Source organism: Cavia porcellus, unplaced genomic scaffold (genome assembly GCF_034190915.1).
Source record: "Cavia porcellus strain 051 isolate PalLab524CR breed Dunkin Hartley unplaced genomic scaffold, mCavPor4.1 scaffold_27, whole genome shotgun sequence".
NCBI lineage: Eukaryota > Metazoa > Chordata > Mammalia > Rodentia > Caviidae > Cavia > Cavia porcellus.
Genome location: NW_026947510.1, coordinates 44,048,965 through 44,076,963, shown reverse-complemented (window position 1 = coordinate 44,076,963; position 27,999 = coordinate 44,048,965). Strand labels below are relative to the sequence as shown.

At 36.8% G+C, this 27,999-nt stretch overlaps 1 protein-coding gene across 21 annotated transcripts in view; it reads right to left on the bottom strand.

Moving 5' to 3' along the window:
* Plekha5 (pleckstrin homology domain containing A5) overlaps window positions 1-27,999 on the bottom strand; it is a 237,595-nt gene that overhangs the window by 83,955 nt on the left and 125,641 nt on the right. For 19 of the 21 annotated variants that reach the window (XR_010043877.1, XR_010043876.1, XM_063238317.1 and 16 more), the window contains 4 exons: window positions 11,611-11,694; window positions 10,425-10,545; window positions 4,299-4,403; window positions 863-935 (listed from right to left, as the gene is read on the bottom strand). Coding sequence is in view for 18 of the 21 variants with exons in the window: in XM_063238317.1 (XP_063094387.1) it covers window positions 863-935; window positions 4,299-4,403; window positions 10,425-10,545; window positions 11,611-11,694 (383 nt within the window). In the remaining 3 variants the exon portion in view is untranslated. Of the gene's footprint in view, window positions 1-862; window positions 936-4,298; window positions 4,404-10,424; window positions 10,546-11,610; window positions 11,695-26,791; window positions 26,939-27,999 lie in introns of those variants that run through there. The other 2 variants (XM_063238313.1, XR_010043878.1) reach the window with 2 other exon arrangements.

Sequence of the window (27,999 nt, the reverse complement as noted above, 5' to 3'; positions counted from 1 at the left end):
AGATGGATCAGATTCACAGTTTCATGTGTCAGCCAGAGCAGATTTTGCTGAAGCACTATCTAGGTTCTTTCACTGGCAGGTACCAAATTGTGTTAACTGAGAGATTCCTATCACACACAGAAACTTTCTTGGACTGTTATTTAAAATGGTGTTAATCAGACTGGCAAGTGCTTTTTGCAGTCCCTGCTGTTTGGGAAGCACAGGCAAGAGATACTTGAGCCCAGAAGTTTGAAGCGAGGTGAGGTAAGTCAGTGAGACTCTGTCTCTTAAAAAAAAGGAATTTCTGCTCTTCACGTAGGAGAATGAAGGCTACTCTTTCTTGCCTAAAATGATACCTGCATCCCCTTCCTGCCAGCATTAGCCCAATATTCATCTCTCACAGGACTTCTCCATGTTTCAGGAGAAGGCTATCGTTGGCCTTGGAAAAGGATAGTTTTAAAATATATGTGTTTCTTGTTATTTGTTTTATTCATCACCAATATTCTTGACTCATTTACAGAGGAGTAGAGCTGAATGTTGAGTGGAGCCACAACTCTACCTGACAAAACCTGAGAAGAAGCTCATCACTCTGCGGCTGGAATCTGTCAGTCACTGCACACAAAATCAGTAACAGAGTGAAGATTCTTACGTTCTCCATGCAAAAGAAATCAGAGCACAGGAACTGGACAAAAACTCAGACTAATTTGTCTTATTTCATACCTCAATAACTTGTAATTGTAGGTCAAAGACTTAGACATCTTGGCATGATTTGCTAATAATAAAACAGCAAAAATAGCAATTTTCTTCTTTAAAACAGTATGCAATACTTACCACATGCTATGACTATAAAATAATGCACCAGGAGAGTTTAGCGTACACTCACCTCTGTAATAAAAGAGGCAGAGGTCAGAAAGCACGAACCAGCGCTTCTTCCACAGCTTCATGCCAGTGCTGTCCTGCAGTAAAGTTAAAGATATTTTTCACTTCAGACGGTCAAACCCACTTCTATTTAAAACAAAACATCTTGAATATGTGTGTAACACAGCCAAATTCTAGGGTATACAGTTTCAGTTAGAAAGAAGAAATAAATTCTGGCGTTCTGTTCCAAAATACAGTGACTATAAATAATGATACATATGGTATATTTCCAAAAAGCTAGAAGAAAAGGCTTTGAGTGTTTTCACCACAAAGAAATGATAAATACAGTATCTGAAGGGACAGATATGTTTCTCATTTTGAACATTACACAATGTTTATATGCATGGAAACATTACATGGTGCCCCATAAAATATATGCAATTTCTAAGTGCTAATTAAAGAAAATTTAGTGGCAGTTTTCTAAGGTCAGGCACTGAGCTATTCCCAAGAGGACTGATCTTTGAAGGGTAATAATGTCACGTAAAAAGAACATGTTGAAGCAGTTTGATGGATTTCGAATTTGTAAGCTATTTGAAATTTACTGTCCCGAACACATGAGTCTGCTGAGATGGCAATACTGGCACCAGAAGCAAGGTGTGCACTCTGCGAAGCCAGATTTAATAAATACATTCTCAATAGGAAGCAAAACACATGAACTGAAATCACTGAAAGGTACAATGATTTAAAATGACCACGAATAAAGAAATCTGAATACAGAAGTTCATTTCATAAACACTTCTTTCTTACATCTCAGTTTAGGTGGGTTTTGCTCAGGCTGCAGAAAACACTGCCTATTTGGCAGCTAGTTCTAAGTAATTTAGTTTATAAAAGTATGAAGCTCAATCAAAATTGTAATTTTAACACAAATTACTTTCTTCCATGCAATAAAGCAAAACTGCAAGAGAAAATTAAATAGATACTTCAAAATGCAAAACTGAGGCCAGGTTGGATGAACATTCATTAATATTTTTAAATTTATTTCTAGTTGTGACAATCGCCTAATGTGGCTTTAGAACTGAAATTAAAGCGGATAAAAAAAACCCCTCAATGTAAAAGATTTGTCCTTAAAATTACAGCTATTTCAAGGAAGGGACTAAACACAAAACCGAAATGAAATGGTATACGGTGCTTTCAGTTTCTGAATTATATTACCTTTGAGTTATATTTACATATTTTTTATATTAATCTCTTTTTTTTTTTAGAAAGTCTTGTCATGTATCCCAGGCTGGCCTTGAACTTGTGGTAATCCTCTTGCCTCAGCCTCCCAAGTACTGGATCTACAGGCACGCACTACAACACCTGGCTTTATATATTTTTTTTAAAATAACATATAAGTAATAAAATAAACACTTATGGTATAGTGATCTGAGGAACTCTTTGTATTATGTAAAATAACAACCCTAGTAATCCTCTAACCACCTTGTTTTGAATGTCTATATTGTCAGTGTTTTGGGCTCTTTGCTACTGTTATTTATTTTTCTTTTTTGTTTTTTGTTTTCCTAATAATTTGTTTAGTTTAGTTTTTCTCTCTAATACAGAAAGGATAGGTATACATGTAGAGACTCATAGAGGAGGAGAATTTCTCCTAAGCAGTTTATGAGAACTGATTATATAAAGCATGATGAAATGAACAGCTGCTTTGAAGGAAAAGAAACACTGTGGTATCCATTGCTGATTCCATAGTGTCATGTTGTGAAATCCAGTAATGCCATTATTCTTTGTTCAGAGTGATTTTAGTTTGTTTTCTATTATTTAATTTCAACATACATGAACGTACAGCCAGGCATTTTGAAGAGAACGAGAGACATTATGGTAACCATTGCTGACTTCCTTATCATCTGGTTTTGAAGGCCTAAAATGCCTTCATCGCTCTGTTCTGATCAGTTTAATACTATTTTGTTTTGTATGAATTCATTGCATGTGAAGATATGGATAACTATTTTGAACAAAAACAAGAGACATTATAGTAGCCAGTGATGACCTTCCGTTGTCTTGCTTTGAAATGTTACACTGTTTTCTTCTGATCAGCTTTGTTTTGTTATGTTTAGTTTTACCCTCCTTAAAATAAAATTAAAAGATAAAATAAAATAAAATAAACACTTATGGGAGAAAAACTAGTTGGTAACACTTGCAATATTGTATTAGCCAAGGGATCAAGAAATATAAACAATCCCAGAACTTACCAGGACAAGGCAAAAGGATTTTGAGTTCAAGACTAGTCAAAAAAATCAACATGGAGATTCTTGTCTAACAAATTAAATTTGCAAAAAACTTTTAGCTAGGATAAATTAAAAGACAGTTAAAATATAACAGTAATTGTAAAATAAAGAATTTGCTGTCCAAGTTACAAATCTGATCAACTTGGTGATAAACTGGTAAAATTAATTTACTATGACTGGGAATTCTTGGGATTTTAAAATGGTCCTCCACTAATACATTAGTTTAGCTGCCACCAAACTTTTGGGTGAAACAATCTCTAATAAATATTCCATAGCAAGTTCATTGAATTTCAAAGAATAAAAATAAATAGGTCAGCTGAATATGTCAGTACCGCCAATGAATTTATCTTTATTTTTAGTTGACACATGGTACTTTTGCATTTTTATGAGACGCAGTATGACATTTCAGTACATGTATGGGATATATTCATGATCAGATCAGGGTAAATGGCATATCTACTGCCTCAGACATGTATAAACTAATAAACTAATGTTTCAATAAACTAATGTTTAACTTGCTCTTATCTATATATATGTACAGTAAAAGAGAACAAAGATACAGCCTTGAATGTTAAGCATCTCTCAGTTATCTGGCAATTGCTTACCTGGTACCCAGCTGTAAATGAGAAGCTAAATAACACTGTCAAAGCAATAAAAAGGATGCCAAAGGCCAAGGGCGTAAAGCACATGCATGTTCACTAAATCCAGAACTAATGACAAACTTCCAAAAGACCTTAGTTATCAAGCTTCTCAGATTTTACAATATAAACTCCAACTATCAAGGTATCTGACTGTGAACAATGAGCAAACAGTCAAAGGAGAAAAGAAAAAGGAGTCATAAAAACATCAAATTACTATCAGATTTCTACTGAGATAATGTTAGCACAGTCTATTTAAGATGCAGCACATATTTAATTTTAAATTTAATTAAATTTAAATTTAAATTTTAAATACATATAACAAACAGCCAATTCTGGCCTGTGTAACATCCACTCTTCTCTGTCTTTATTGTTTTCTTGACATTCTTCAAGGGGTAATAAAAGTCGAGATCGTGGGTGATGACTCAACAGTTCCTTCTCCATTTTATGTAAGTTCGTGTCATTGTCTTGGCAACATTCAGCCCAAAAGGTTCCCTTTGATTTTACCCTTTGCTTCACATCAAATGAGAGGGGAAAGAAATACCTGTTTATAAAGCCAACCCCGTCTGACCACTGGTGCATTAGGATTCCTTTTAATTGAATTTGACCTCTTTCCAAAATTATGCACTTTTTTTGAAGAGCGTGAAGTCTAAACAGAAAATAGCATGACAGAAAATGCAGTATTAATGTCCAGAGAATTAACCAGATATTTTTATAACTTATCTTTTTTCAGGTTTCTCTAAGACTTGTAGGAAAAATAAATTATTACAACCCACTTTTGCTGGCTGAGTTCCAAGCGTAGAATTCATTACAAAAAATCTTCCCTCAGGAGATTACGTAAAGAGATCATAGGTTTTACAACCCTTTAAAATCTTGATATACAAATTTAAAAGACACAGTATATAACAGTACTTTGTCCTATCTGCTATATAAAATAAGTAGACTGAGCAAAAACTGGTAACAAATTAAAAACCATATAGTAGAACCTTTTTATAGCTGCATTTAATAGTGTTTTAACTAAAGAAAGTTAATAGCATTAAGTCAAGAACTACTGAGGTATTAAACAAACAGCCCACCAAGTCAAATCCACTGAATGTCATACAGGGTTATTTTCTTCATAGACAACTCTGAACTTAATGGTGGGCAGATGGCATTTGCTCATGAAGGTACACACAAGGATACACAATCTGCTAAAATAATGCCATACTTAGCATGAAGATTTATTTTGGCAGGAATGATAGTGGTAATCAATAAATATAAAAACAATACTGCTGATTTTGAATTTCTCTATAAAATAACAGGCAATTAATATCAAATGATTTCTTTCTTTTTCAACTTAATCTCAAATCTTTTGAGGAGCCAGCATCTACCAGACTTTTTTCAGTGAAGTTTTCGTTAGTATAAAATAGAACTGAAAAATCAATATCAACATCATTTTTCTGAAATTATTTTTATACAGATAATACTTTGATATAGTATAAAGTCTGATGGTATGAGGGATTGGGATTCAGCTCAGTGGCTTAAGTGCCTGCCTGGCAAGCGCAAGGTCAAGAGTTCAATCCCCAGTACCAAAAAAGAAAAAAAAAAGTAAGAAAAAAAAGATGGGTCAGTAAGCAGCAGCATGCAGAGGCTGAGGCTCCCTGAAAAAGACAACTCAGATGCTGGAATAAAACATCCTGAAGAGATCCGGACAGAGGGAAATGGACCCTCTAGACCCAGGAAGAAACTAAAGGGAAAAAAGCTGGTCAAACACACAGTCCTGGGGCTATCATTGGAGCAGCTAAGATTAGTGGTCACAGTGCTCTCGCCAGAGCAGCCCAAACTTGCACCACTGCCAGAGCTGCAGTCACGCTGAAGTCGGAGGTCGGCGAGCCCAATGGAGATCAGAGCCAGTGTGGGGACCTGCATTAACTGGTGGTGAGTGCAGGGAATAAGAGCCTCTCACTGGAAAGGGGTGACCAACTGGATGACATGTTGGAATTGAGCAGGATGGGCAAGAACAAGGGACAGCAGTGACTTCAGTTGGTTGTCCCCTTCCCAGAGCAGACTGGTGGGGTATGCTTGGCCTGGGTGACGCCCCTGGCCGGGACCAATAAGTTGTCCCAAACCAATTCTATATGCACAGCACACACTAATGCGGTGAAGGCCCCTGAAGGTTGACTGGCCTGGAGGGTAGGAGCCAGCATATGTTGCCCCTGCTTGTACCTCAATGACTAAATAGCAAACTGAAGAGGACAGAAATTCCTAGCCAGCATGCTTCAGAAGAACCATAACCAACAAGGAAAGGGGCTGGGATCTCCACTATACACCTATATGGAAGAAACCAAAAAACATGATGAGAAAGAAACAAGAAAAGCCCCCCGCCCTCAACCCTGAGAATATTAATCTAGAAGAGGTAAATATAAAAGAGATTGAGGGCAGCAAACATGCAACATCAGACACAGCATCAGTGGACATAAAAGAGTTATCTTTGGGACCTCATAGATGAGCTCAAAAGTGAAATATTAATTCAAATAAAGCAAGATATAAGTAGATTAATAAAAGAAATGCTAACTACCTCTCAAGAAGACACAGATGGAAGAATGGAGGAACACACAAAAAAAATGAGAGAAATGTTCAATGAAGAATATAAAGAAAACCTAGAATACATGAAGCAGATTCAGAGATTACTAGGAAATTAAAAATTCCATTGAAAGCTGGCAATTGAAAGTTGGCATTGAAAGCAGTTGCTTAAAAGAAACTAAGGACAGACTATCAAAACTTGAAGACAGGTTTGCAATGTGTGATCATGAAAGGAAAAATCTCTTAAAAATAACAAGGAAACTGGCAGCAACAATACAAAGGTTAGAAGATGACAAAAGAATGTATAACTTAAGAATAAAAAATGTGAATGAAGAAGCAGGAGTTAAAAACAAAGGAAATACAAAGGATATTCACAAAAATAATTAAGGAAAACTTCCCAAGCATAAGAAAAGGAAATGATATTCAGATGTTTGAGGCATACAGAACTCCAGCCACCTACAACCAAAACAAAGCTACAGCCAGACATATAATAATCAAGATCCCAGAAATTCAATATAAGCACAGAATATTAAAAGCCATCAGAGAAAAGAAACAGATCACCTATAGAGGAAAACCTATCAAAATCATGGCAATCTTCTCGACACAGACCATCAAATCAAGAGCATGGAGTGAAGTATTTCAAGCCCTGAAAGAAAATAACCTCCAGCCCAGATTGATGTACCCTGAAAAAGTGTCTCTTAAAATTAATGGAGAAACAAGATGCTTCCAAGACAAAGAGGAACTGGGGGAATTTGCAACCACCAATCCAACCCTACAGAGAATACTGAAGGACATTTTAGAGAGAGAGAGAAAAAAATACCAGGATATCAGCAACAGTGGCAGAGAGGCCTCAATCAATGAAGCTGACCAGTAGAATGAAGGAGAAGAGTAGACAACCAATGGCAGAAAAATAGCATAGCAGAGATGAGGCAGTGAAGGTTGGCTATAATCTCTAACATAGATGGCCTTGATACACTAACAAAAAGAAACACAAGCAGAGTAGATCAGGAGGTAGGGTCCACCGAGATGCTCTGTATAAGAAATATAATTAACCTGAAAAGAGGTTTATGGACTGAAAATCAAACATGAGAAAAACAATGCTCTATGTGACAGGGAACCAGAGAGAAATCGGGGCAACTCAACCAACACCTGCAAATAGGTTGGAAAGTCAGGATACTTACATGCAATAGAGAACTACTTAGCTATAATGAAGGAAAACCTTGAGGCTTTTGTAGGTAAAGAAATACAACTTGAGATCAAGGACAGGAGTGAAAAGGTTCGGAACCACTTAGGTAAATAGCAGGTTGCCCCCCCACCCCCCATCTAAAAACAAAGGGATTTGGTGGGACCCAAAATGCACAGTGCACCCTGTGGGAGTGAAAGGGGAGGAACAGTCTAAAAAAAGAAGGGAGAGGATATTATTAATAGTATATCAGGAGTTCAAACCCACATTATTCACACTGCTCTGTTTAGATGGATTATATTCTGTTCCAGTTTGTCTACTTGTACTAAATTTGGGGGCACAGACAGCAATTCCGAAAATAAGATACAGTACAGTAATCATCCTTAACTTCCTATTAACTAATCTAAGGCCCTGTATAACTTACACTGTTTTATCATCTGATCTTAGTTCAATCTGGCTTGTTAGACTGCTGTTTTGTACTACTAGATTTTATTCAAATCTGTTATGATTGATAGTATCAAGTCTGAGAATATAGGCAACTACACTGAAGATGACAAGATTCGCTAGGATACCTGCTCTGGTTTGATTATTACCTGCTTTTGAAGTTTTACACTGTCTACAATGTTTTGTTTTTATTAATACTGTTATGTACTGCTATATTCAATTATACTATGCTTGATGACATAGACAATTCTATTGAAGATAACAAGAGACAACAATGTAGATCACCTTGTACTGTGGTTTTATATGACTTTTTCATGTTTTTATAGGAATTTTTTTTGTCTTGCTTTGTTTTTCCCTCTAATATAGAAAGGATAGAAATGCATGTAGAGACTCATGCATGCATAGAACCTATAAACAATTTATGAGAACTGATCATAAACTGCATGATGAAATGAACAACTACTTTAAAGAAAAAGAGACACTATGGTACCCAGTGCTGATTCCATAGTGTCATGATGTGAAATCCAGCAATACTATTATTCTTTGTTCACTAATTTTAGCCTGTTTTGTTTTGTTTAATTTCAACATACTTGAAGGTATGGACAGCTATTTTGAAGAGAATGAGAGACATTATGGCAGTCATTGTTGACTTCCCTGTTGTCTGGTCTTGAAGACCTAAAACGCCTTTCTCCTCTTGTTCAGATCAATTCTATACTAAGTTATCTCATGTGAATTCTCTGTATGTGAGGATATGAACAACTATTTGGAAGAAAACAAGAGACAGTATGATAGTGAAGTTCTCTGATTGTCTTGCTTTGAAATTTATGTCTCTTACATTGCTTTCTTATGTTCTATCTTGTTGTGTTTAACTTTATCTTCTTTAAAAAAAAATTCTGATGGTATGAAAAGATAAACAAGGACCCATCTGCTTCTCAGGCCTAGGCTCCAGCACCCAGGAAACCCAAACTTGTGAAGTCCCCAATATCCCTGTACGTATGCCTGTACCTAGCCACCTATAAGAACTGTTTTCACAGCTATGCAATATCTTCCTTTTCTAACATGACTGCAAATATAATACCTGCTCTTCTGTTTCACTATTTATTAGAGTCACTACTGTCAACATGCTCTGCTATGAAACTGTTTGACCTATGGAAAGTTTTTAGGTGTAAATGGTGCCTTTTCTGGATATTACTAACATTTTTCTTATTATGAGTGACACTAAGACTCTTTTTCATGTATTTAAAGAGTAAACTTCATTTTTTGAGAATTGACTTTACATAATTTGCCTTTTTTTTTTTTTGTACCAGGGATCAAACTCACAACTTTACGCTTGCCAGGCGGGCGGCTTGTGCTGCTGAGCCAAATCCCCAGTTCATAATTTGCCTATTTTAAAACCAGGTCAAAGTTTTTTTATTATTCATTTATAGCAGTTCTTTAATTTTAAAGGAATGATTCCTTATTATATTAATTGAAGATATTCTGCATGAATGATAATTACATGTGGTTTAATATCTCATTACTTTATATTACTACTTTTGGGTTTTATGCCACATTTCAAAAGCCCTTCTGCATTGAGCACATGATGCTTCTTCCTCTTCAGTGATTTTTTTTTTCTTTTTTTTTTGAGGCATGATCTCACCATTTAGGTCTAACCAGCCTTGAACTCAGTAAGTAGCCCAGGCTGGCCTTAAACTTGTGGCAATCTTCCTACCTCAGCTCCCAAGTGCTGGGATTATAGGTGTGTGCCACCTGCCCGGCATTTCTTTTTATTATTATTTTTTATTTTCAATCATAGATTTTTTTTTCTATCCTTCCAAAGATCAGTTTTAACCTTTCAACAACCGATTAATCTGGAAAATTTTGGATAGAAATTAGAAGCACAAGTCCAATTTTCTAGACCATGATTTAATGACCCTCCATTTATATATCGTTTCTCTAGATCTTAATTAAAATACACATATATTTTTGGCTTATGTTACTAATATATTGTTATTTGAAAATTTATCTGGAACATTCTACAAAGTTTTATTTTAAACATCTTAACTATAAATACTAGTATTGTTGTGTATTATCCATTTCCTTCCAATAAACATCATTTACTATTGCAATTGTCTATTATAAAATACATGTTTCCTACATCCAGGCTTTCACATCATCAGAAAATCTGATTTCTAGGCTATTATATTTATTTTTCCTTTAAAACAAATTGGTTCAATAAAGTGCCCATTCTCTCCTGCAAACATCCACATTTGTAAGATTATTCAAAATCTGAACAAGTGTTTTAAAAAATGTCCTTAAGTTACAATCTTATACTACATTGTAAGGGATTGGGCCTTAAATCAATTGTTTCTAATATAATTAAATCATATTATAATTAAAAACGTGATTATTCTATAATTCCAATTACAAGTCTATTATGAATAATAACAATAGATACTGGCTACCACTAAGCAATAGTTAACAGTAAACAATACAACTTACCCGTCCTACAGGACTCATTGGATGCATTGCATAATCTGAAGTCACGTTACGGTTAGAAGCTTCATTTATCATACTTATAGGTCGTTCCTTCTTTTCTTCAGATGTCATCGTTGCAACAGCCCTAAAAATATAACATAAAAATGCTAGTGCTTGCTATGTTGAAACATTTTTTTCATAATATTTCAGTTAACTATGCAGGGGTTCTTTTTCTTTCAAAATAATTAGATATGAATTACTATAGAACAGTATATACAACTACTTTAAACATTTAGAACATTTCTGTCATATTCATTCTGATAGCATTCTTACAGATATTCTACTTGGCCATTCAACTGGAAAATTAAAAATAAAAGGGGTTAGGAATGTAGCTTACTGGTAGAATGCACAGTCAACATGTATAGGCCCTATGTTCACTCCTCAACATCAAAAAAATTATGAGATCTACTATTTTGATATTAAAAATAAGAGAAATATCAAATGTAATATTTATGAATAGCTTTATAGTTTATAAAACATTTTCATCCTTTAATACCAAGTACTTGTAGGGCTGAGGCAGGAGGTTTGAGAATGCAGGGTAAGTGTCAACAAATTAGGGAGCACTATCTCAAAATAAAAACGAAAAGGGCTGGGTATATAGCTCCGTGGGACAGTGCTCTTGAGTTCAATCTAGACTACTGCAAAAACAAAAGCATCTTCAGACATCTTTCACTGGATGATCATAAAAATCCTGGGAAATGGTAATTTTAACTACCCCAAGTTTAAGGGTAAGAAAACTGAGTTCAAGTTAATTTAGTAATATGTCCAAATTTACAGTTTCTCTAACCTGTGACCTGGATTTGAGAGCCTGTTTTCTTTGTTTTAAGTCTCACAAAAATTAGTTTCTCAAATAACATACCTCATAAACACAAATGTTTTATTAAAGTCACATTTTTTTAAACACACACAGTAAACAACTGGCATTCTGTTATTCCAGACTGCAGTTTCCACATAACAAAAGTATTTAACTGTACTATTTTAAATATGGATTATCACAATCTCACTGCATCCTCACTTTATTTATTTGTTTAGGTATTGGGGATCAAACTCCTGACTTCGTGCTTGCCAGGCAGGCGCTTGCTTATGCTGCTGAGCTAAACCCCTGGCCCATGCTAGTTTTAAACACAGCCATTCCATGAATTTTACTTACTGTTCGTTCACTACAAAAATACAATTGTCCTGGGATGGCTGTCCTGTGACTGGGTGTTTGCAGGTTACTTTCCTTTCATTATGGCTGAAAGAGTAAAAGAAAAAGAGAACACGTAGTTACTTTTCTTTTAATCACAAATGCTTTTCTAATACTTTGAAAGCAAAACACATTTCTTTATTGCAATGTTGAAGTTATGGAACAAAGGAGATGAAATTCAAACCAGCAATCTGATGAGATCCCTAGAACACCTTTTCTACTTTCTATGTAGGTGTGTATTTCTTTTTCTTTTTCCCCCCAAATCCACTTTATTTCAAGGAGAAAAAGTGGGGAAGCGGAGTAAATCTAAAACAAAATTTCAAAAGACATCAGTCAGGGGGGTAACAATAGTACTGTGCGTGCACATTTGTGTGAATGTCACTTACACTTTACAATCCCACTATACTCACTCCCACCACCTTTGAGTTCACTTCTTTCTTCTTGCTGTTTTATAAATAAAAGTGTGTTGATGTGGTTCACAATGACTATATTTTACATTTCATAGGTGGCCACAAAAAATAAATTTGAGTTTCTAGCTATTTCATTTTATGGCCCTATTTGGCTGCATTAAAGCCCTAATGGTAAATTCATCTATGGAAAAATATATCTAACAGTACTGGGGTACCAGTACATTAAAAAATAGAATGTAGCTTACGAAAAAAATGATTCATGTCATTTCTGTTTACAAAAGGATATTTGTATGAACAAATGTAGAAAGAAACATGAAGAGAAAGAATAATTTTGTTGTTTACTGAAAAATATTCTTGCTATGCTTACTAAAATAATCTTTGTTATATTTACTTCAAATTAAAGGATGACTATTTTTGGAGACCAACACATTTATCTAGGAAATATTATTCTTTTTATGTTGAGTGACAAGATTAGATTTCTAACTGTTACAAGAGAAGAAAAAAGACTAAGTGAAAATGTTAAATGCCCCAAATGAAATGCAATGTATGTTGGTAAATTATATGCAACTACTAAGTTTTTCATTAGGTTCCATTGCATAATGCAGCCTGCTAGAAAGAGCTAGCTCAGTGTGCCTGACTTTAGAAACTTTACTTTGCTATGCAGAAAGTAGTCAAGATGTAACACTGAATGCTGCTTCTTTGTTTATATCATAAGACCCCTAAGTAGGCTATGGGTCCTGGCAAGTTGGCTCCCATATGCTCTGGTAAACACTTGACTTTTCCCATGTCCTAATTTCCTTTTAACTGGTAGCTCAGTATGATGAAATCTTAATCATTAAAAAAAAAAAATCAAAACCATATAAAAGGTACAAATATATTTTCTAAAAATTACATACTGAGTACTTGAACACAGAGTAATTAATGGGATACATTATAGATCCGTACTCTTTAACTGACTGAACACACACAGGACTACTAAAAATTACACACATCTTGTGCTTTTGTCTATATAAAGACATATGGAGGTATTACAAACTGCTAAGATTGTATATCCATGGCATTGTTTTCAATACATAAAAAGCATGCAAATCATTTTCTTACTGATTTAAAAAAGCACAACAGTGCTAAGGCCTCATGTGGGAGATGAGTTTATGTAATAAACACTATCTTGATGACAGCGTAACACAGCAGAACCTCTTGAGCTAAGTGGAAAATACTTAAGTACTGAAATGCGATGACTACACATGGAGTTCGTACTTTCATTAGCATGGAAAGCACCAAGGATGGGCATAGTAATCCCTGGGCCAGGGATCAGATACCTTGGCAATGAAGGCTGGAGGAGAAGAGTGGAGGCTGGCAGCTTTTTAGAAGCCTTGCCTTGAGAAGGAAGAGCCTTAAACAGGTAGTCAACTGAATAGTACACAAAATAGAAATACACAGATTCCTTGTATAAAAACCAATATTGCAAAAAGAAAACAAAAATCCCTCATTTATTGCATTATTTCCCTATGCTGTGTCATTTTTCCTGAGAGGCATACAGGAGATTCTAAAGTGAATGTTGTGACGTCTAACACCACGGCTCTGTGATGGCTGCAGGAACTCCAGGAAAGGACTACTCTGATCTTCGGTGCAACAGGCAGACTGAGGCTCCACAGGGGAGACGTGGGGCAGCAAACACATTTAAACAACGGTGTGGTGCTGCACGCCTGTGACCACTGTACTCTCAGAGGCTGAGGCAAGACGACTGCAAGTTCGACCTGAGCCTGACCAACTTGGCAAATTAAGAGAGACCCTGTCTCAAAAATAAAGATAAAACAGGCTGACATAGCTCAGTAAGAAGCCCTGTGTTCAATCCCCAGTACTAGTCAAAAGAAAACAAAGCACACAAACGTTCTTTTCCTCTCTGACATTTTTCAGTGTCCAAAGAATATTAATCTAAACATCTATCTATCTATCTGTGAGTAATGAAGTCTTGGTCTGTAAATAACACTGGCCTGGAATTCACTATGCTGGTCTCAAATGAACTTGTGGCACCCCTCCTGCTTCAGCTCCCCAAGTGGTGGAATCACAAGCAAGTACCACCATGCCCAGTCCAAGCACTTTTAAAATCACAATGTCTTAAAGGAAAAGAAATAAATTTAAACATCTTCAGATTCTATCTTGGCTAAAAGAACATTAATCCAATATCCCAACATAACTAATCATTGTATCGAAAATGACTTAAACTAGCATGACAAACCAAACTATCAACTCGAGCTTTAACTGCTCAAAGGTGGCAATTTTCCAATATCTGACAGAACTGTCAATCCTTACTGCTTGTGTTACCTAAATGTATTTTTATATACTTTTGTATACTTTAGAATTTATTTTAAATTTAAAAATCCTCTCTATTTGTCATGTTAGCATTTGCACTGCAGTTTTACACTCACGTTGCATTTTAAAGTACTGCAATAGCAAAGGGCAAATGTGTTTCTCAATCATTCAATGAACCCAAGAATGAGTTGAACAAACAGTGAGTGTCAATAAATGAAATTGCCATGGAGCCAGTTCTATTAATATATGGAGTTCCTGTCACAGACCCAGCGCTTGACGTTGGGGAGGCAGCTGGTCTGCCGCTAAGTCCACAGCTATACCTGGCAGGGAGGAAGACAGCGGTTCATGATTGCTAGCTTCCAATTCTAGCATGATCTGTCCTTTGCATGATGTACAAGTCACGTATTTTCATTCTATACTTGTCATACTCCTCTGTAGTTAACCAGTTTTTAAAAGAAATTTTGTTCGAGTGGCTTCAAAATCCTGATCAAGAATACTATCACTTTTGCTGCAACACTTCTTTGAAGTGTATTCCGTGGTGATTCATACGTTAATGAATGATGTGGGCATCATACAAATTGTGTGTTGGCTTACGGATTACTTCATGTATGAGAAATGCCAGGAGAATGCAGAAAACTGCCCCTGATAGTCCAGTCACACAAGAATTCACAGGATACGTGTTTGCACACTGCTCAATCATTTGTTAGCGAGCATAGCTCACTGGTTTGGTTTGCTCTGTTTTGTTTTTCCTGTGGTACTGCAGACCGACCCCGGGGCTAACGAACTCACTATGTAGCCCAGAGTGGCCTTGAACTTGCAGTGCTTCTTCTGCCTCAGCCTCCTGAGTGCTGGGACTATAGGAATGTGCCATGATGCCCAGCTTCTCTCAGCCTCTTGAGCAGCGGGAACCACAAGTTGTGTCCCACCCCAGCTGGGTGCGAAAGAGGTTTTGACTAGCGCTCTCCTAACCCTGTTTTCCCCTCAAGCACCGTGCTTTCCACTACCTGATACTGCAGTGAGAGTCTTTAAGGAATATACTTGTGTTTTTTAGAAAAAGAAGACTGCCCTAATGAAGCATATACTAATAACCCTGTGTATTACTAAAAATGTACTTGAAGCTTTAACAGATACTGAAGCAAAGCATTATTTTAAACTCTTTGTCAGAGATCTGCTGTCTTTCATGAATGAAAAGGAGCAGTACACTGAGGCACGGCAGCACAGCCCGTCTTTGCACACATGACACCAGGTGTTCTCTCTTGCACACATCCCTCTAGGATGTCTGAAGGTGCGGAACAGTGCTACTCAGCCAGGGGGCTCCACTGCCTACAGAATGAGTGGAGCCCCGGGAACATTTTAATGTCCTAACTGGGGAGCTGGGATGTTGCAAACATCTCAGAATGCACAGGGCTACATCAGAAATAGCTGCTTACAATGTTATCAGTGCTGAGGGAGTGTCCTAGAGGATCATACCCTTTTACCAATTTACTCTTCTGAATAAGCAAAAAGGCAGCAAGCAACAATGGCAGTGGACAGCACAGGTTCAAATCCCAGCTCTTCCACTTATGAGGCAAGTTACTTTACCTTTCTTCAAATTAGTAACAGAAGTCATGTCACACACATTAGTCTGTTATCTCTATACATGTATATAATATACATATAGTCACAGAGGTGCATATACTGTATAGTGAGGAACTGTTCTAACTGTAGTACTGACAGGAGTAAGCAAAGCACAAAAAGCTTTGCCTGCATGAAAATACTTTCCAGTGGAGACGCTTATAAAAAGTAAATAGGAGGAAACCACAACCTTCAACAGGGGTGGCGAACCTATGGCACATGTGCTGGGCTTGCTGTTCGTTACCACTGAAAGCTCTGCTGACCTAGACTCCAGTAAGCCCTTGATAAATGTTTATTATGGAGTGCAGGTCTTTGTATGTCATTGCTGTATTTTTATTTATCAACATTTTAAATAGCACTTACCCCAACACAGTTCTGTGCCACTTAACAATGGGGGCATGTTCTGTGAAATGCACCATGAAGCGAGTTGCATTCTACAAATGCCAGAGTCCACTCCCACAATGTTAGATCCATAGCTCCTAATGCAATTAACACATGCTGTCCCTGTAATGCCGCATACACTTTTACAATAACTGTTTTGTAAAAAGTAGCAGTAGCCCATTGTAGAATAACGAGGAGAGGAGAGGAGAGCACAGCGCAGCACATGCCTAAGTCATCAGACTCACTGTAACCGTGACACACCATGTGCAGTTGTGGGCGCTCCACTCTGTGCCCAGCTGCACAGCACCAGAAGAGGTGAGCGTCCTTCAGCTCCACCTCAGCTAACCTCAGCTCCAGCACCACAGTGGCCTGTCACAGAGCAAAGCATTCTGTGGTACGTGGCAGTGACTGTCTAAAGCTTGTGACATCCCACAACTCAGGGTTTAATGTTAAGTTTGTGGTCCTTCTTGGTAATCTTGTTTATGGTAAAGATACTTGCCTCCAGTGGTGAAAAGTTAGAAGGGAAACATTTTGTAATAGTTTCAGAGGAAGATAAGTTGTACCTATATGGTGCCCAAGGCAGTAGGAGAGAGATTTCTTAACAGTGATGAACAATGTTTTTAAAATATGGCTTTTATGTTTTCCAGAGTTTAGGAATGAAATAATCCTATTCACAAACTTGATCTGAGGATCATGTTCTAGCAAAGGTGGAGATAAAATGATTGGATCAGTGACCTTCAAAGGGCGATATAAAAAAATTCATAAAGAACAACATAGATTGTTGGTTCCAAGGCATTACGCTTATTATCACTGCCACAGATTTATTATTATAACCAGAAGACTGAATGAAAATCTTGCTTCTTTAAAAAGTCTGTGGAACTGTTTTTCCATTTAGTAATGATTTGGTTTTGAAGGACATGTCTACCTGAAAGAGAACAGATATAACTAGTTTACCTAACTCTCTCTCACATATTGAAGTGAATAGTGTATTTATACAGCTGACTACTAGAAAATGGGCTGTGCTGTACATTTAAACTGAGAGTTTAGTTCTGAGCTTTCTGGTAGCCTAGATAAAAAGGGAAAGTTAATAAACTGCACACTTTCTATGACATATTCATTTTATTTATTTAGTTAGTCTTTTTGAGACAGGGTCTCCCACTATGCAGATCAGGCTGGCCTTGAGCTCACTTTGTAGCCCAAACTGGTTTTGAACTTGCAATAATCCTTTTGCCTCAGCCTCCTGAGTGCTGGGATTACAGGCATGCATCACTAGGCCTGGCTCCTATGACATTTTGATAAAAGCAGAGCAATTTATCTGGTTTAAACCAACTATAAGTGGCAAGTGCTTTTACAGAGGAATAATTTAAATTGCAAAGTGGCACCATGAGAACAGAGGAAGGTGCTGGTCTCTCTTTGTAGGGTCCTTGGAGGAAAATGCTTTTTGTGTAGCCATGTGGCTACAGTCCTCCCTTATAAAGGAAGACAGCAGTGACATTCATAGAAAATACCACAATCATACATACCATAGAACATAAAACATGCAAAAATATATACTTCAAACATAAGCTTCAATAAAATAATGGGATTGGAAAAATATTTCTTTGCTAGTATGTTTCAAATTTCTAGTTTTTAAAATGATAAAAGTTAGTAGAACTGAAAACTATTTCATTCTTAAATGGGATATTATTTCAAACACGTAAGAAATTACTGTGTATTAACTATACACTAGGCAACGAAAATAGTGTTGCAACTTCTAGTGCCCAACAATAAGGCCTCAGGTATACACATCTTTGCTGAGTAAAAACCATAGATGAAATAGTCAGAGTCATGGTACTGCATGATAAATCATTAGGTGATAAATTCTTTACAGGGAGTACAGAGAGGAACTGCCTTTTTGGAAGGCAGTACTGGGGATTAAACCCAGGGGTGCTCTACCACTGAGCTACATACTTGCCATTTTCAGTTAGTTGCCCAGACTGGTCTTGAATTTGCAATCCTCCTGCCTCAGTGTCCTAGGTAGCTGGAATTACAGGCGTGTGACACCTTGCCAGGCTGGAGAGCTGTTCTTAATTTTAAAATAAGGACAATTATGGTTTCAAGGAGTTCGAGGACTAAGGGTTCCTCAATAAAGCAGCAATGTCATCTTTGTGGGGTACTTGTCTCTTTAGTGAGGCTTCATCACTGGCCTAAAGAGGCTGGAAATTCCAAGTATCACAGGTGGACCACAGTGTTACTTACTCTCTGCATATCCTACTTCAAGCAGTTTCCCCAATGCCACCAGCAACTCTCACCCAGAAATATGAATGTCCATGTCCAATTCAGTATGTGACCAGAGAAATGAGGTCACTGTGTGACTTTATATCAACCAAGGTCTGTAACTTTGTAGTCTACAGAGGAAAGTAGAGATAGTGAGGTTATCTATCATAGGTGACAAGAAGGGGACGTGGCAGACTTTTAGCTAAGAAACATCTTTTATGATAGCATCTTATACATGGTCCAAAGAAAATCCTTGCATCAGCATATCCAAAACTATGCTTCTCTGCTCTACATAATAAAAAGAGAAAATGTTTCTACTACTTTGAGTTTTGACAAGGTAAAGAGGCAACTTAAAGAATTCTAGAGGCTTTATTTCCACCCTCAGAAAGTTTTCATGTTTAGACTGCCACTAGTACTGCAATTCTCTTTGTGGGAATATCTGATTTTGTGGATTTTTAAAAGCTTTATTTCATGTGTTAATCAGCCTTCTGTCACTATAACACAACCCCTGAGAGAAGCAGGCACAGTGGCTCATGTCAGTAACCTCAGTACTCTGGGAAGCTGAGGCAAGAGAATCCCAAGTTTGAACCAGTGTGGGAACTGGGGAGGCTTTGCCTCAAAATTTAAAAAATTAAAAGATTTTTTAAAAAGGGCTAGAGATGTAAACCCTGGGTTCATTTTCCCAGTACCACAAACAATAACAATAACCAAACAAACAAATAACAAGCCTGAGATAATGAACTTTTAAGAGAAGTTTCTTGTGGCTCCCGTTTGGGAGGTGAGCAACACATCCCAGGGTAGCAGCTGGGGAGTGGGCTCCACTTGCCTCCTTCAAGGAGAGTCAGAGAGGCCAGCCAGGGACCCCAACCCTCCCCCCAGGCACTGCACTTGTGACCTAGGAGCCCCTAGTCCCACTTCTCACAGGCTCCACCACCTCCCAGGAGCACCACCTGGGGCTGAGCCCTTCACAGACAGGTCAAGCTAGGCCTAGTGGTGCATGTCTGTAACCCTAGCACTTGAGGCTGAGGCAGGATGATCACTGTGAGTTTGCAGCCAGCATTGCCTATACTGTGAGGTATTGTTTCAAAACAAAAACAAAAAAGCAAACAAACAACAATAATAAACCAAAAACACATAGGTTTTTGGGGGGCATTCAAGATCTAACATGGTTAATACAGTGACTAGAACAAAACTAATGTTTTAAGATTTAAAAAATAAATATTGAAATTGCTGTTTACACATTGCCAATAACTGCTAATATTTTTCTGCATGGTAAACACATTACAGCCAATCATAGTAAGCTTATTAGTGTTTTATATGTACACCTATGGCAGTATCATTAGAAATATATCCACTACACAAATATGGATGTCAGAAAACTGTCTTGCCTCATATTAAACTCAGATGCAAATCCATTTAAACAGCTTGCTATGAGTCATGCGTTTCCCTCAGGGAAAGAGACATGGATTTAATTTAGTTTAAAAAGTTGGTTAGCATGGTGAGGTTTGGCAGCTGTAATCTGATAATTCTTCTGGCGACCGTGGTAACCAAGTCAGGACCATGACTTTGACTCTCGCAAGGGCCAAGCCGTACAAGCTCCACACGCCACAGTGCTGCACTGATCTAAGGGGCAGCAGAAGAGGCCTGTGAGCCTTGGGAGCCAGCATAGTCCTCTAACTTAGGTAGAAAACCATGCAGAGGACAGCTAAGGCGTGTGATCACAATGTTTTCTGTAAACTTCTACTCAAAAAAGAGCACTACCATTTTGTACATTCTGTTTGTCCTAGTGTAAGTCTCATTACACTGTAAGACAATTATACTTTCCTGTTTGTTTTCAAATTGAAGAGTTTTTAATCAATATAAATTATACATCTCACTCCTCTGAGACTCTACCAATCAAACATTAGGTTTAAAAACACTTTTGTATGAGCCAGTCAGTCATTAAATCCACTGGTTCTATACTAGGCTGAAGTAATTTAAAAATTATTAAATGTAAGCCAGGCATGGCACTGCTTGCCTGTAATCCTAGCTACAAGAGAGGCTGTGCAGGAGGAACAGGAGGCTGAATGCCTGGTTAACTTAGCAGGACCTGTCTCCAATGAAAAGGGCAGGGGTACGGCATCCCTGAGTTTAATTCCCAGGAGCCCCTCAATAAAAATAAAAAGGTAAAGTTCTCTGTTATTTTATATCAGAACTATTTTATTTTCATTTTAATAAAAAAAGAAAAATGTTATGTTGAAATCTGGCTGCCACAATGACTGTTTCAGCAATTTAATTTTAAACTAAAAAATATGCTGGCATAGAACATTGTGCCTACAATTAAAGACAATGTTTTAAGAACAAAGGAAAAACACTAAAACACATTGCTTTTCTTGAAAGAAACAGAATTCTTGAGTTTTGGTTATGTGAAGAAATAACTACTGAGTTGGCAATTTGAAGATGGTAATTCTTCAAAACAAGAAGAGTATATATTTCTTTTACCCACATTTCATTCTAAATGCTGTTTGCCTTTAACTGAAGACTAACTGCTTCCAGACATCCTGCTCCAGCCTCAGCGATGTACTCATCTACCGCACAGATTCCTGGTGGGAACCTTGGTTTACTGTTCCCTTTCCTCTCATCCCTTAGAAAACGAACAGCTCTTGGAGAAGGAAGCGCCCACAGGTGTGACAGCAAGGCAGTCCTCAGCCCAGCACCCTGCACCGCAGTCACCCTGGACAGCAGCCCCTGAGCCAGTGCCACACCCAGTGCTACCTGGATGGTACCTGAGTTGCCACAGTCCTCACAGAGTCCCCGAGGTAGGCTAGCCTCAGCTGTGCCTTACAAATGAGTAAACTGAGGCTCACTGCCTTTATAAAGCTGCCGGAAATGTAGAGCAAGAGGAACCTCCAAGGCCAACCTGCTTACCTTTCCACGACATCCCCTTCCCCGACTCTTACCCCAGTCAAAGAGAATTTTCAGTTCTGTCCTTGAGCTTCTGTTCATGGCATCAAAATGGAATAAACCCACCCTTCCTCGGGTGTCCTTCCTGCCTCACGGACAGCAGAGGAAGTGTGGTGTGCACAGCCTCCTCTCCTCTTCTTCCAGCCTCATGCCGAAACCCTGGCCATGTGAGGCACTGTAATTAACACTCTTCTAAGTCCAATTTAATTTTAAACCCAATTCCTCTGTTCCATATTGCTTTCCTCTGAGTTTTTTCTTTCTTTCTTTTTTTTTTTTTTATACCAGGGATAAACTAATGACCACATGCTCACCAGGCAGGCACTTATGCTACTGAGCTAAATCCCTGGCCCTCCTCCGAGTTTTTCCCACTTAGCTGCTCAGACAAAAATGATGGCCATGACAGATTTAGAAATGTTACTTCTCATTTCCCCACAGGTTCCAAAGAATTTGAGTACAAATGCCAACAACTGCACCAACAGCAACTGAACTCCTGGACTGACCCAACTGAAGCAGGGGATGTGACAAAGCTCAGTGGGAAAATCTGTATCAACCCCAGCACAAAGCGGAAAACATCGTGCGGACTCAGAACAGCCAAGAAATGAGTACATTCAGAATGAAAGAGTTTACAACTTACTTGTTTGAGTTTTTGGATTTATAGGCAATTTCTTTTTTCCCTGTACCTTGATAGATAATTTCTAATTTTGAAAAAGTTTTTAAGAATAACACATACAGTAAAAATCTACAAAATAAACAGTGGAATGGGTTTTAAAGAATTTTGGAAGAAATACAAGAAAAATTCAATTAACACTGTGCTGGTTAAAAACAAAATGTCTCTAACACTTCCATGGTGAGTGTTATGACACAGTCTTATTCTGGCACTTGATAAATTAAAAGCAAAAATGCCTAAAATTTTAATTTAGAAATTCGTTCACTTCTAAGTCATTTTGAGTGAATCTAAACTTAAGAAGCTTTTAAATGGAAAAGACTAATTGGCACTATATAGTTAAAATATAAATATGATTCTTGGAAGGTATACACTAAGTAAGTATCCATTCCAAAGTAATTTCTGCTAAGTCTTCCAGAGGTTTCTTCTTTCTCTCTTTTTCCTTCCATATTGGTGACTGAACCCTAGGCCTTCCCACTGAGCTACATTCCCAGCCCTTTTTTATTTTGAGAATGGTTATGCTAAATTGCCCACATTGGGCTCAAAATTGAGCTTGCCTCAGCTTTCTGGGGAGCTGGAATTACAGGCATGTACCACCATACCTAGCCCAAGTGTTCAAGAAGTAAGTGATATATCTAGTTGCTAGAGGCTCATAGATCCCCAAGACTATATTAAAAAGTTTTCGTTAAACTTTTTTTTTTTACTTACAAAAACTATACATGTCATGTATGACACAGCATTTTGAAATCTCAAAGTCTCTTACAAAAAGCATCCTCATCTCCCTAACAGTGACCAGTCTCCCCTATTATTCTCCCCTTCAAGCTGAGCCTCAGGTTTTCTGTAAAATGCACAATAAAAACAAAACAAAATAAAATCAAAAACTGACCCAATCGAGCCGAAACGAACCTCTACCCTTTTTGAAGGATAAAGTACTTGGCACCACTAGAGGTCTTATCAAATATTAGCTGAACTGGAAAGTACTTCAAGAGTTAGACTTCTTGAAAACAAATAAAATTGTATTAGTTTCTTGCTTTAAAAGTTGTTGGCCTTCTGCTTCATCTGTGATGTGAAACATAATGACTTATATACAATGATGAGTGAAGAACTGATAATGTGAGCTGAGGTACTGTTGAGTAATCTACAGTAAAACAAAAATACACAGTAAATAAAACCACATAACAGAATAAAAACAAGCACTGGGTATATTTTAGAGGTTTAAAAGAGAAGCACTGCAGAATAATATATACAAACTTTCACAAAAGTTTTAGAGATTTTAGGCTGGGAATTTAGCTCAATAGCACAGCACCTGCCTGGCAAGCATGTGGTCATGAATTTGATCCCCTATATTAAAAAAAAAAGTTTTAGAGATTTAAAAAATAAAGTAATTATCACTTTCACTCAAAAATGCATCAATATTCAAAATATTCCTGATGTCATTTAAAAGTAATAATGTGGCATTAAAAATATATATAACCTAGGAGTTCATTAATTTAGACAACTCTACTATGCTCTAATGAATACTAATTATAAATATTTTATTGTAACTTGCATTAAATAGACATTTACTATACCACTGGGAAGGAAGCAAGCAGCAACTGGAAAAGGATAAATTTAAGCAATGATTCTTAGATGTCCTACTTTTGACAGGTAACTAATTCTAACCCATATATATACCCCACTAGTATAAGAGATCCAATTATTTTATTGTACATGACATCTTGTTTTTTCTACTTTTATGGCAGTACTGAGTGTTCTGTCACTGAGCTACAGCTCTTGTCCTTTTTACTTTTTGTTCACTAACTTGCCCCGGAAGGACTCAAACTTTTGATCAATCCTTCTACCTCAGCCTCTCCAAGCGCTGGGATACAGGTGTGTGATGGCGCCACCACATTCTTTTCAGTAACTGACAAATAGTTTAATTCAAATAGAAAAAAGTGCTCATCATTTAATATGTTCTTCTTTAAACAGTATTTGCTTATTTTCAAATACAACGTGAGCTTTATCAAAACAAGCACTTCACATGTTAAAAAAACAAGCATGGAACATGTTTCTTTAAAAAAGCAGACTTTGTTTACTTCTAGGATTTTTTAAAAAATCAGTTTAATTTTGAATAATGTATTTTTAAAACTGAAAAAATTCAGGCACATACTTAAGGCTTATTTTAGTCAACAAATTATTAACCCCAAGTCTTGAGAAATTTCTCAGTGGGCCAAAAGGGGAACAGGGATCTGAACCAGAAGAGCAGGGTAAACCTATTTCTGACACCAGAGACAGTGAGAAGGAGGGCAATGACCAGCAACACAGGCAGAAATCCAGGGGCCACTTCAGGACACTGGATGGCAGTACATGACCCTCAAGGCACATTGCCTTCTCACAGAGTACAAGGCAGGGCATGCCGTCAGTGGGTCTGCGAACAGGCAGCTTTTGATCATCAGAGTGGAGATGGACTCCTCCAAAACAATGATCAAGCTATTCTCCCTCATATAACATGCTTGGTCAATTCATTTATTCATGTTTCAGTATTAATATTAAGAATCACACACACACACACATATATATATATATATATATATATATATATATATATAAATATATAAATATGCATGCACAGGTTTCATACTGTTCCCCACAAGGAAATAAAAATATACTTTAAGACTGTCAGGGGCTTAATGAGCCATCTGGGTTTGCCAAGCTAAATCTCAGACAAAGAACAGCATCATAAGTAATTTTTCAAGCACACTACAGTACTGGCAGAAAGCATTTCTCAAAGCATACCTTATTCACCAGAACAGACAAGTACTCTGTTTTCTACTATTTTGACTCAAATAAAACTTTGTATGTCAGTTGCAAGTTATACCCCTGCGGTCCTGCTCAACGCTTCCTTTTTACCAGATTTAATTTCCGTTCATACAAAGTTGAAGTTGCTTCTCCCTTGAACTTTAGTAGTAGTCAATGACCTCTGAAGTGCCTCAAAAACATCTTTGTCTAAAATGTAACATTGCAATTCATTATCACACTGTTTTACTGCTTAAGTTTAAATATAATTTTAAAACCAAGTTAAATATTTTAAATAGATTCATGATAAAATTTTAAAGGAAATAAAAACATTCATGAATTTTCTGTATAAATACCTGAATTTTCTAGCTTTAGTATAATCTTAGTTGAAAGTTAAAAATTCTCCAACTTAAGAGGAAAATATTGTGGGTCTTGGATTAATGCTGTCCAGTTAAATACAGTGACCTTACAACTGTCCTTCCATGCATTGAGCATCATAATATGAGGTAGTTAATTCCTCAAATGTTGTATTTTTGTATAACATAAAAAGTTAATTTAGAATATTTCCTTTCAATGCCTAAGTATGTTATTCAAATTAAGCCATACACAGCAAATCTGATTCTTAAACAGCTTCAAAACTGAATTCCAAAACTGAAGTAAATGTATATTTTTAAGAATTTCAGATGCTTTTCTTCAACTAGACTTAAAAAGTATGTTATTGCTTTTTTAAAAAACTGTCTATTTTTAAGAAAAAAATTTGTCTGAAACCTTCCAGAAGATCTTAAAATCAAAATTTCTATTTAGTTTTCATAAAAACAATTATGTCAGAAATACTGAGACATAAAAAAAGTTAAAGGTTCTAGCTTGTATATCAATAGAAGTAAACTATCATCCATATAAAACAAAAATTATAAGCAAAACAGCTACATCCACAAAGTAAACTCTTCAACTTCTTAATGTTTTCAAACTAACTAAATCAATTTATGTAGTAAAACTGAAAGAACCATGAATTGATAAATTTATGTAGTAAACTGCTAACCATGTAAACCATGAATTGATAAATTTATGTAGTAAACTGAAAGAACCATGAATTGATAAATTTATTTATTGATAAATAAATTGATTAATAAAGTCTAAATCCTCAAAGGCAAATTTTTCAGCCTCTACATCATTGGCATCATACTACTCTTTAAATTTCTACAAGTCCTTTTAAGTAAAATACTGTCTACAATATAAAAACTCCTGCTAGAGGACTGTTCTTAAATTTCAGGTTAATAAGCATTCCTATTTTGACTAACATCACTGAAACAACCTCCCCAAATTAAAGAATTTAAGAAGTATTATATAATGAATATTGTTCAGCTTCTCCACAGAATGACTGGGAAATTATCCATCAAATTTTCTTTGGGAGAGGGCAAGCTTCTTCTCTGAATGAGTTAAAATATAAACAAGACAAACTGAGATTTTTGAAAAATTCCTAGGCTTTAAAACAATTTACAACCATTACATACTTATGCAGCTTGAAGTTAAGGGGAAACTAAGAGGGAGACACTGCCGATCCTTAAAATGCTCAAATCATCTGAAAACCCAATGAATGTATTCACGTTTGTGCAATATAATACTTGAGTTATAAAACATTTCTAACATGTAACTCTTTTGCATTGGGCACCATGCCTGGCACCAGAGCTACAAAAATTATTTACCACAGGATCATTAACTGGGAAAAAGGACTGCTGCTCATTTAGGCATTAGCTATTATTAACACAAAAAGTAACAAGAATTTACTCACCAGGCTTCACCAAAATCACATTCTTAAAAAGACATTCAACTACCGGCAAAAAGGACACTGAAGTAAAAACAAGACTGAACTCCTTTGTCTTTGAGCTGCTCCCAATGAGCACTGTGGGGATCAAGCACTGAGGCAAGGCATGGTGACTGTCAGGCTGGCCTGCCACTCTGGAAGTCTGACACCAGACTGACGTCACACCCCCAACATGTCATTGCAGCCGCAAATGAAGGCAGCTTCTCCAGGAAGAATCTGTGGTGATTATGCATGCCTGCTACCCATAAGGGTAAAATATGATCGCAATTTCCTTAAAATTGGCAGATAGCATAGGGTAAGGCACCAAGATACACAGCTACAAATAGCTTTTGTAAAAAGGTTTAATGAGAATTTTAAAATACTTAGCTCTAAATAAATGGATATCTCCTGTTAAAAATGTAAGTGGATCAACTCTTTTCAAACAATTACTTTGTTGCTGTTTCCACAGTTAATACATACTTGTTTAAAAATTAAATGGAAAAAAATATAAGGAAGGCTAAAATTGCCCAGATTTCCACAACCCAGAAATGAAGACGGTTGCTCAAATTTATTAATAGCTTACTTTGTGTCAAACATTTTACAGACTCTCTGATCCTTATAACCCAACAGAAGAAACTGAGGCACAGAGCAGGTTAGTAATTTGAACAACGTCATACCCCGGAGAGTAACCCACACTCCTGGAGTAACTACATTGTCCAAGACATTTTACTACTAAGTTATATTAACTAGGAGAAGGTACAATAGCCGTTCGTATTTTGGTGAGTAGCCTTTCAGACCAAAATTTGTATGCACAAACACGTACTCATTCAACCTAAAGGAATCTAATAATGATGTTTGCAATACTCCACGGACAGCTTTCCCCATGACTGCGCATCAGTCACTTGAACCCTGTGTTCTTGCACTCACTTCATTTTCAATTTCTTGTTATATTAACACTGTCAAAAACTTTTTAAAAGACTTAAAAAGAAAAGAAATATGTCTCACTAACTGTTTTAGTGCTTTTCTGTGTTTAGCTGTACAGGACAACTCTCAGAAGTGAGATGGTGACACTGAAGCATATGCATGCTTTTAGCATATAAAAAACAATGTCATCCAGAAAGAGGCTGCAACTTTTATCTGTACCTCAGAGGTTGTTAGGTTTCTCCTTCTCCACATCTTTACTCATATTCAACACT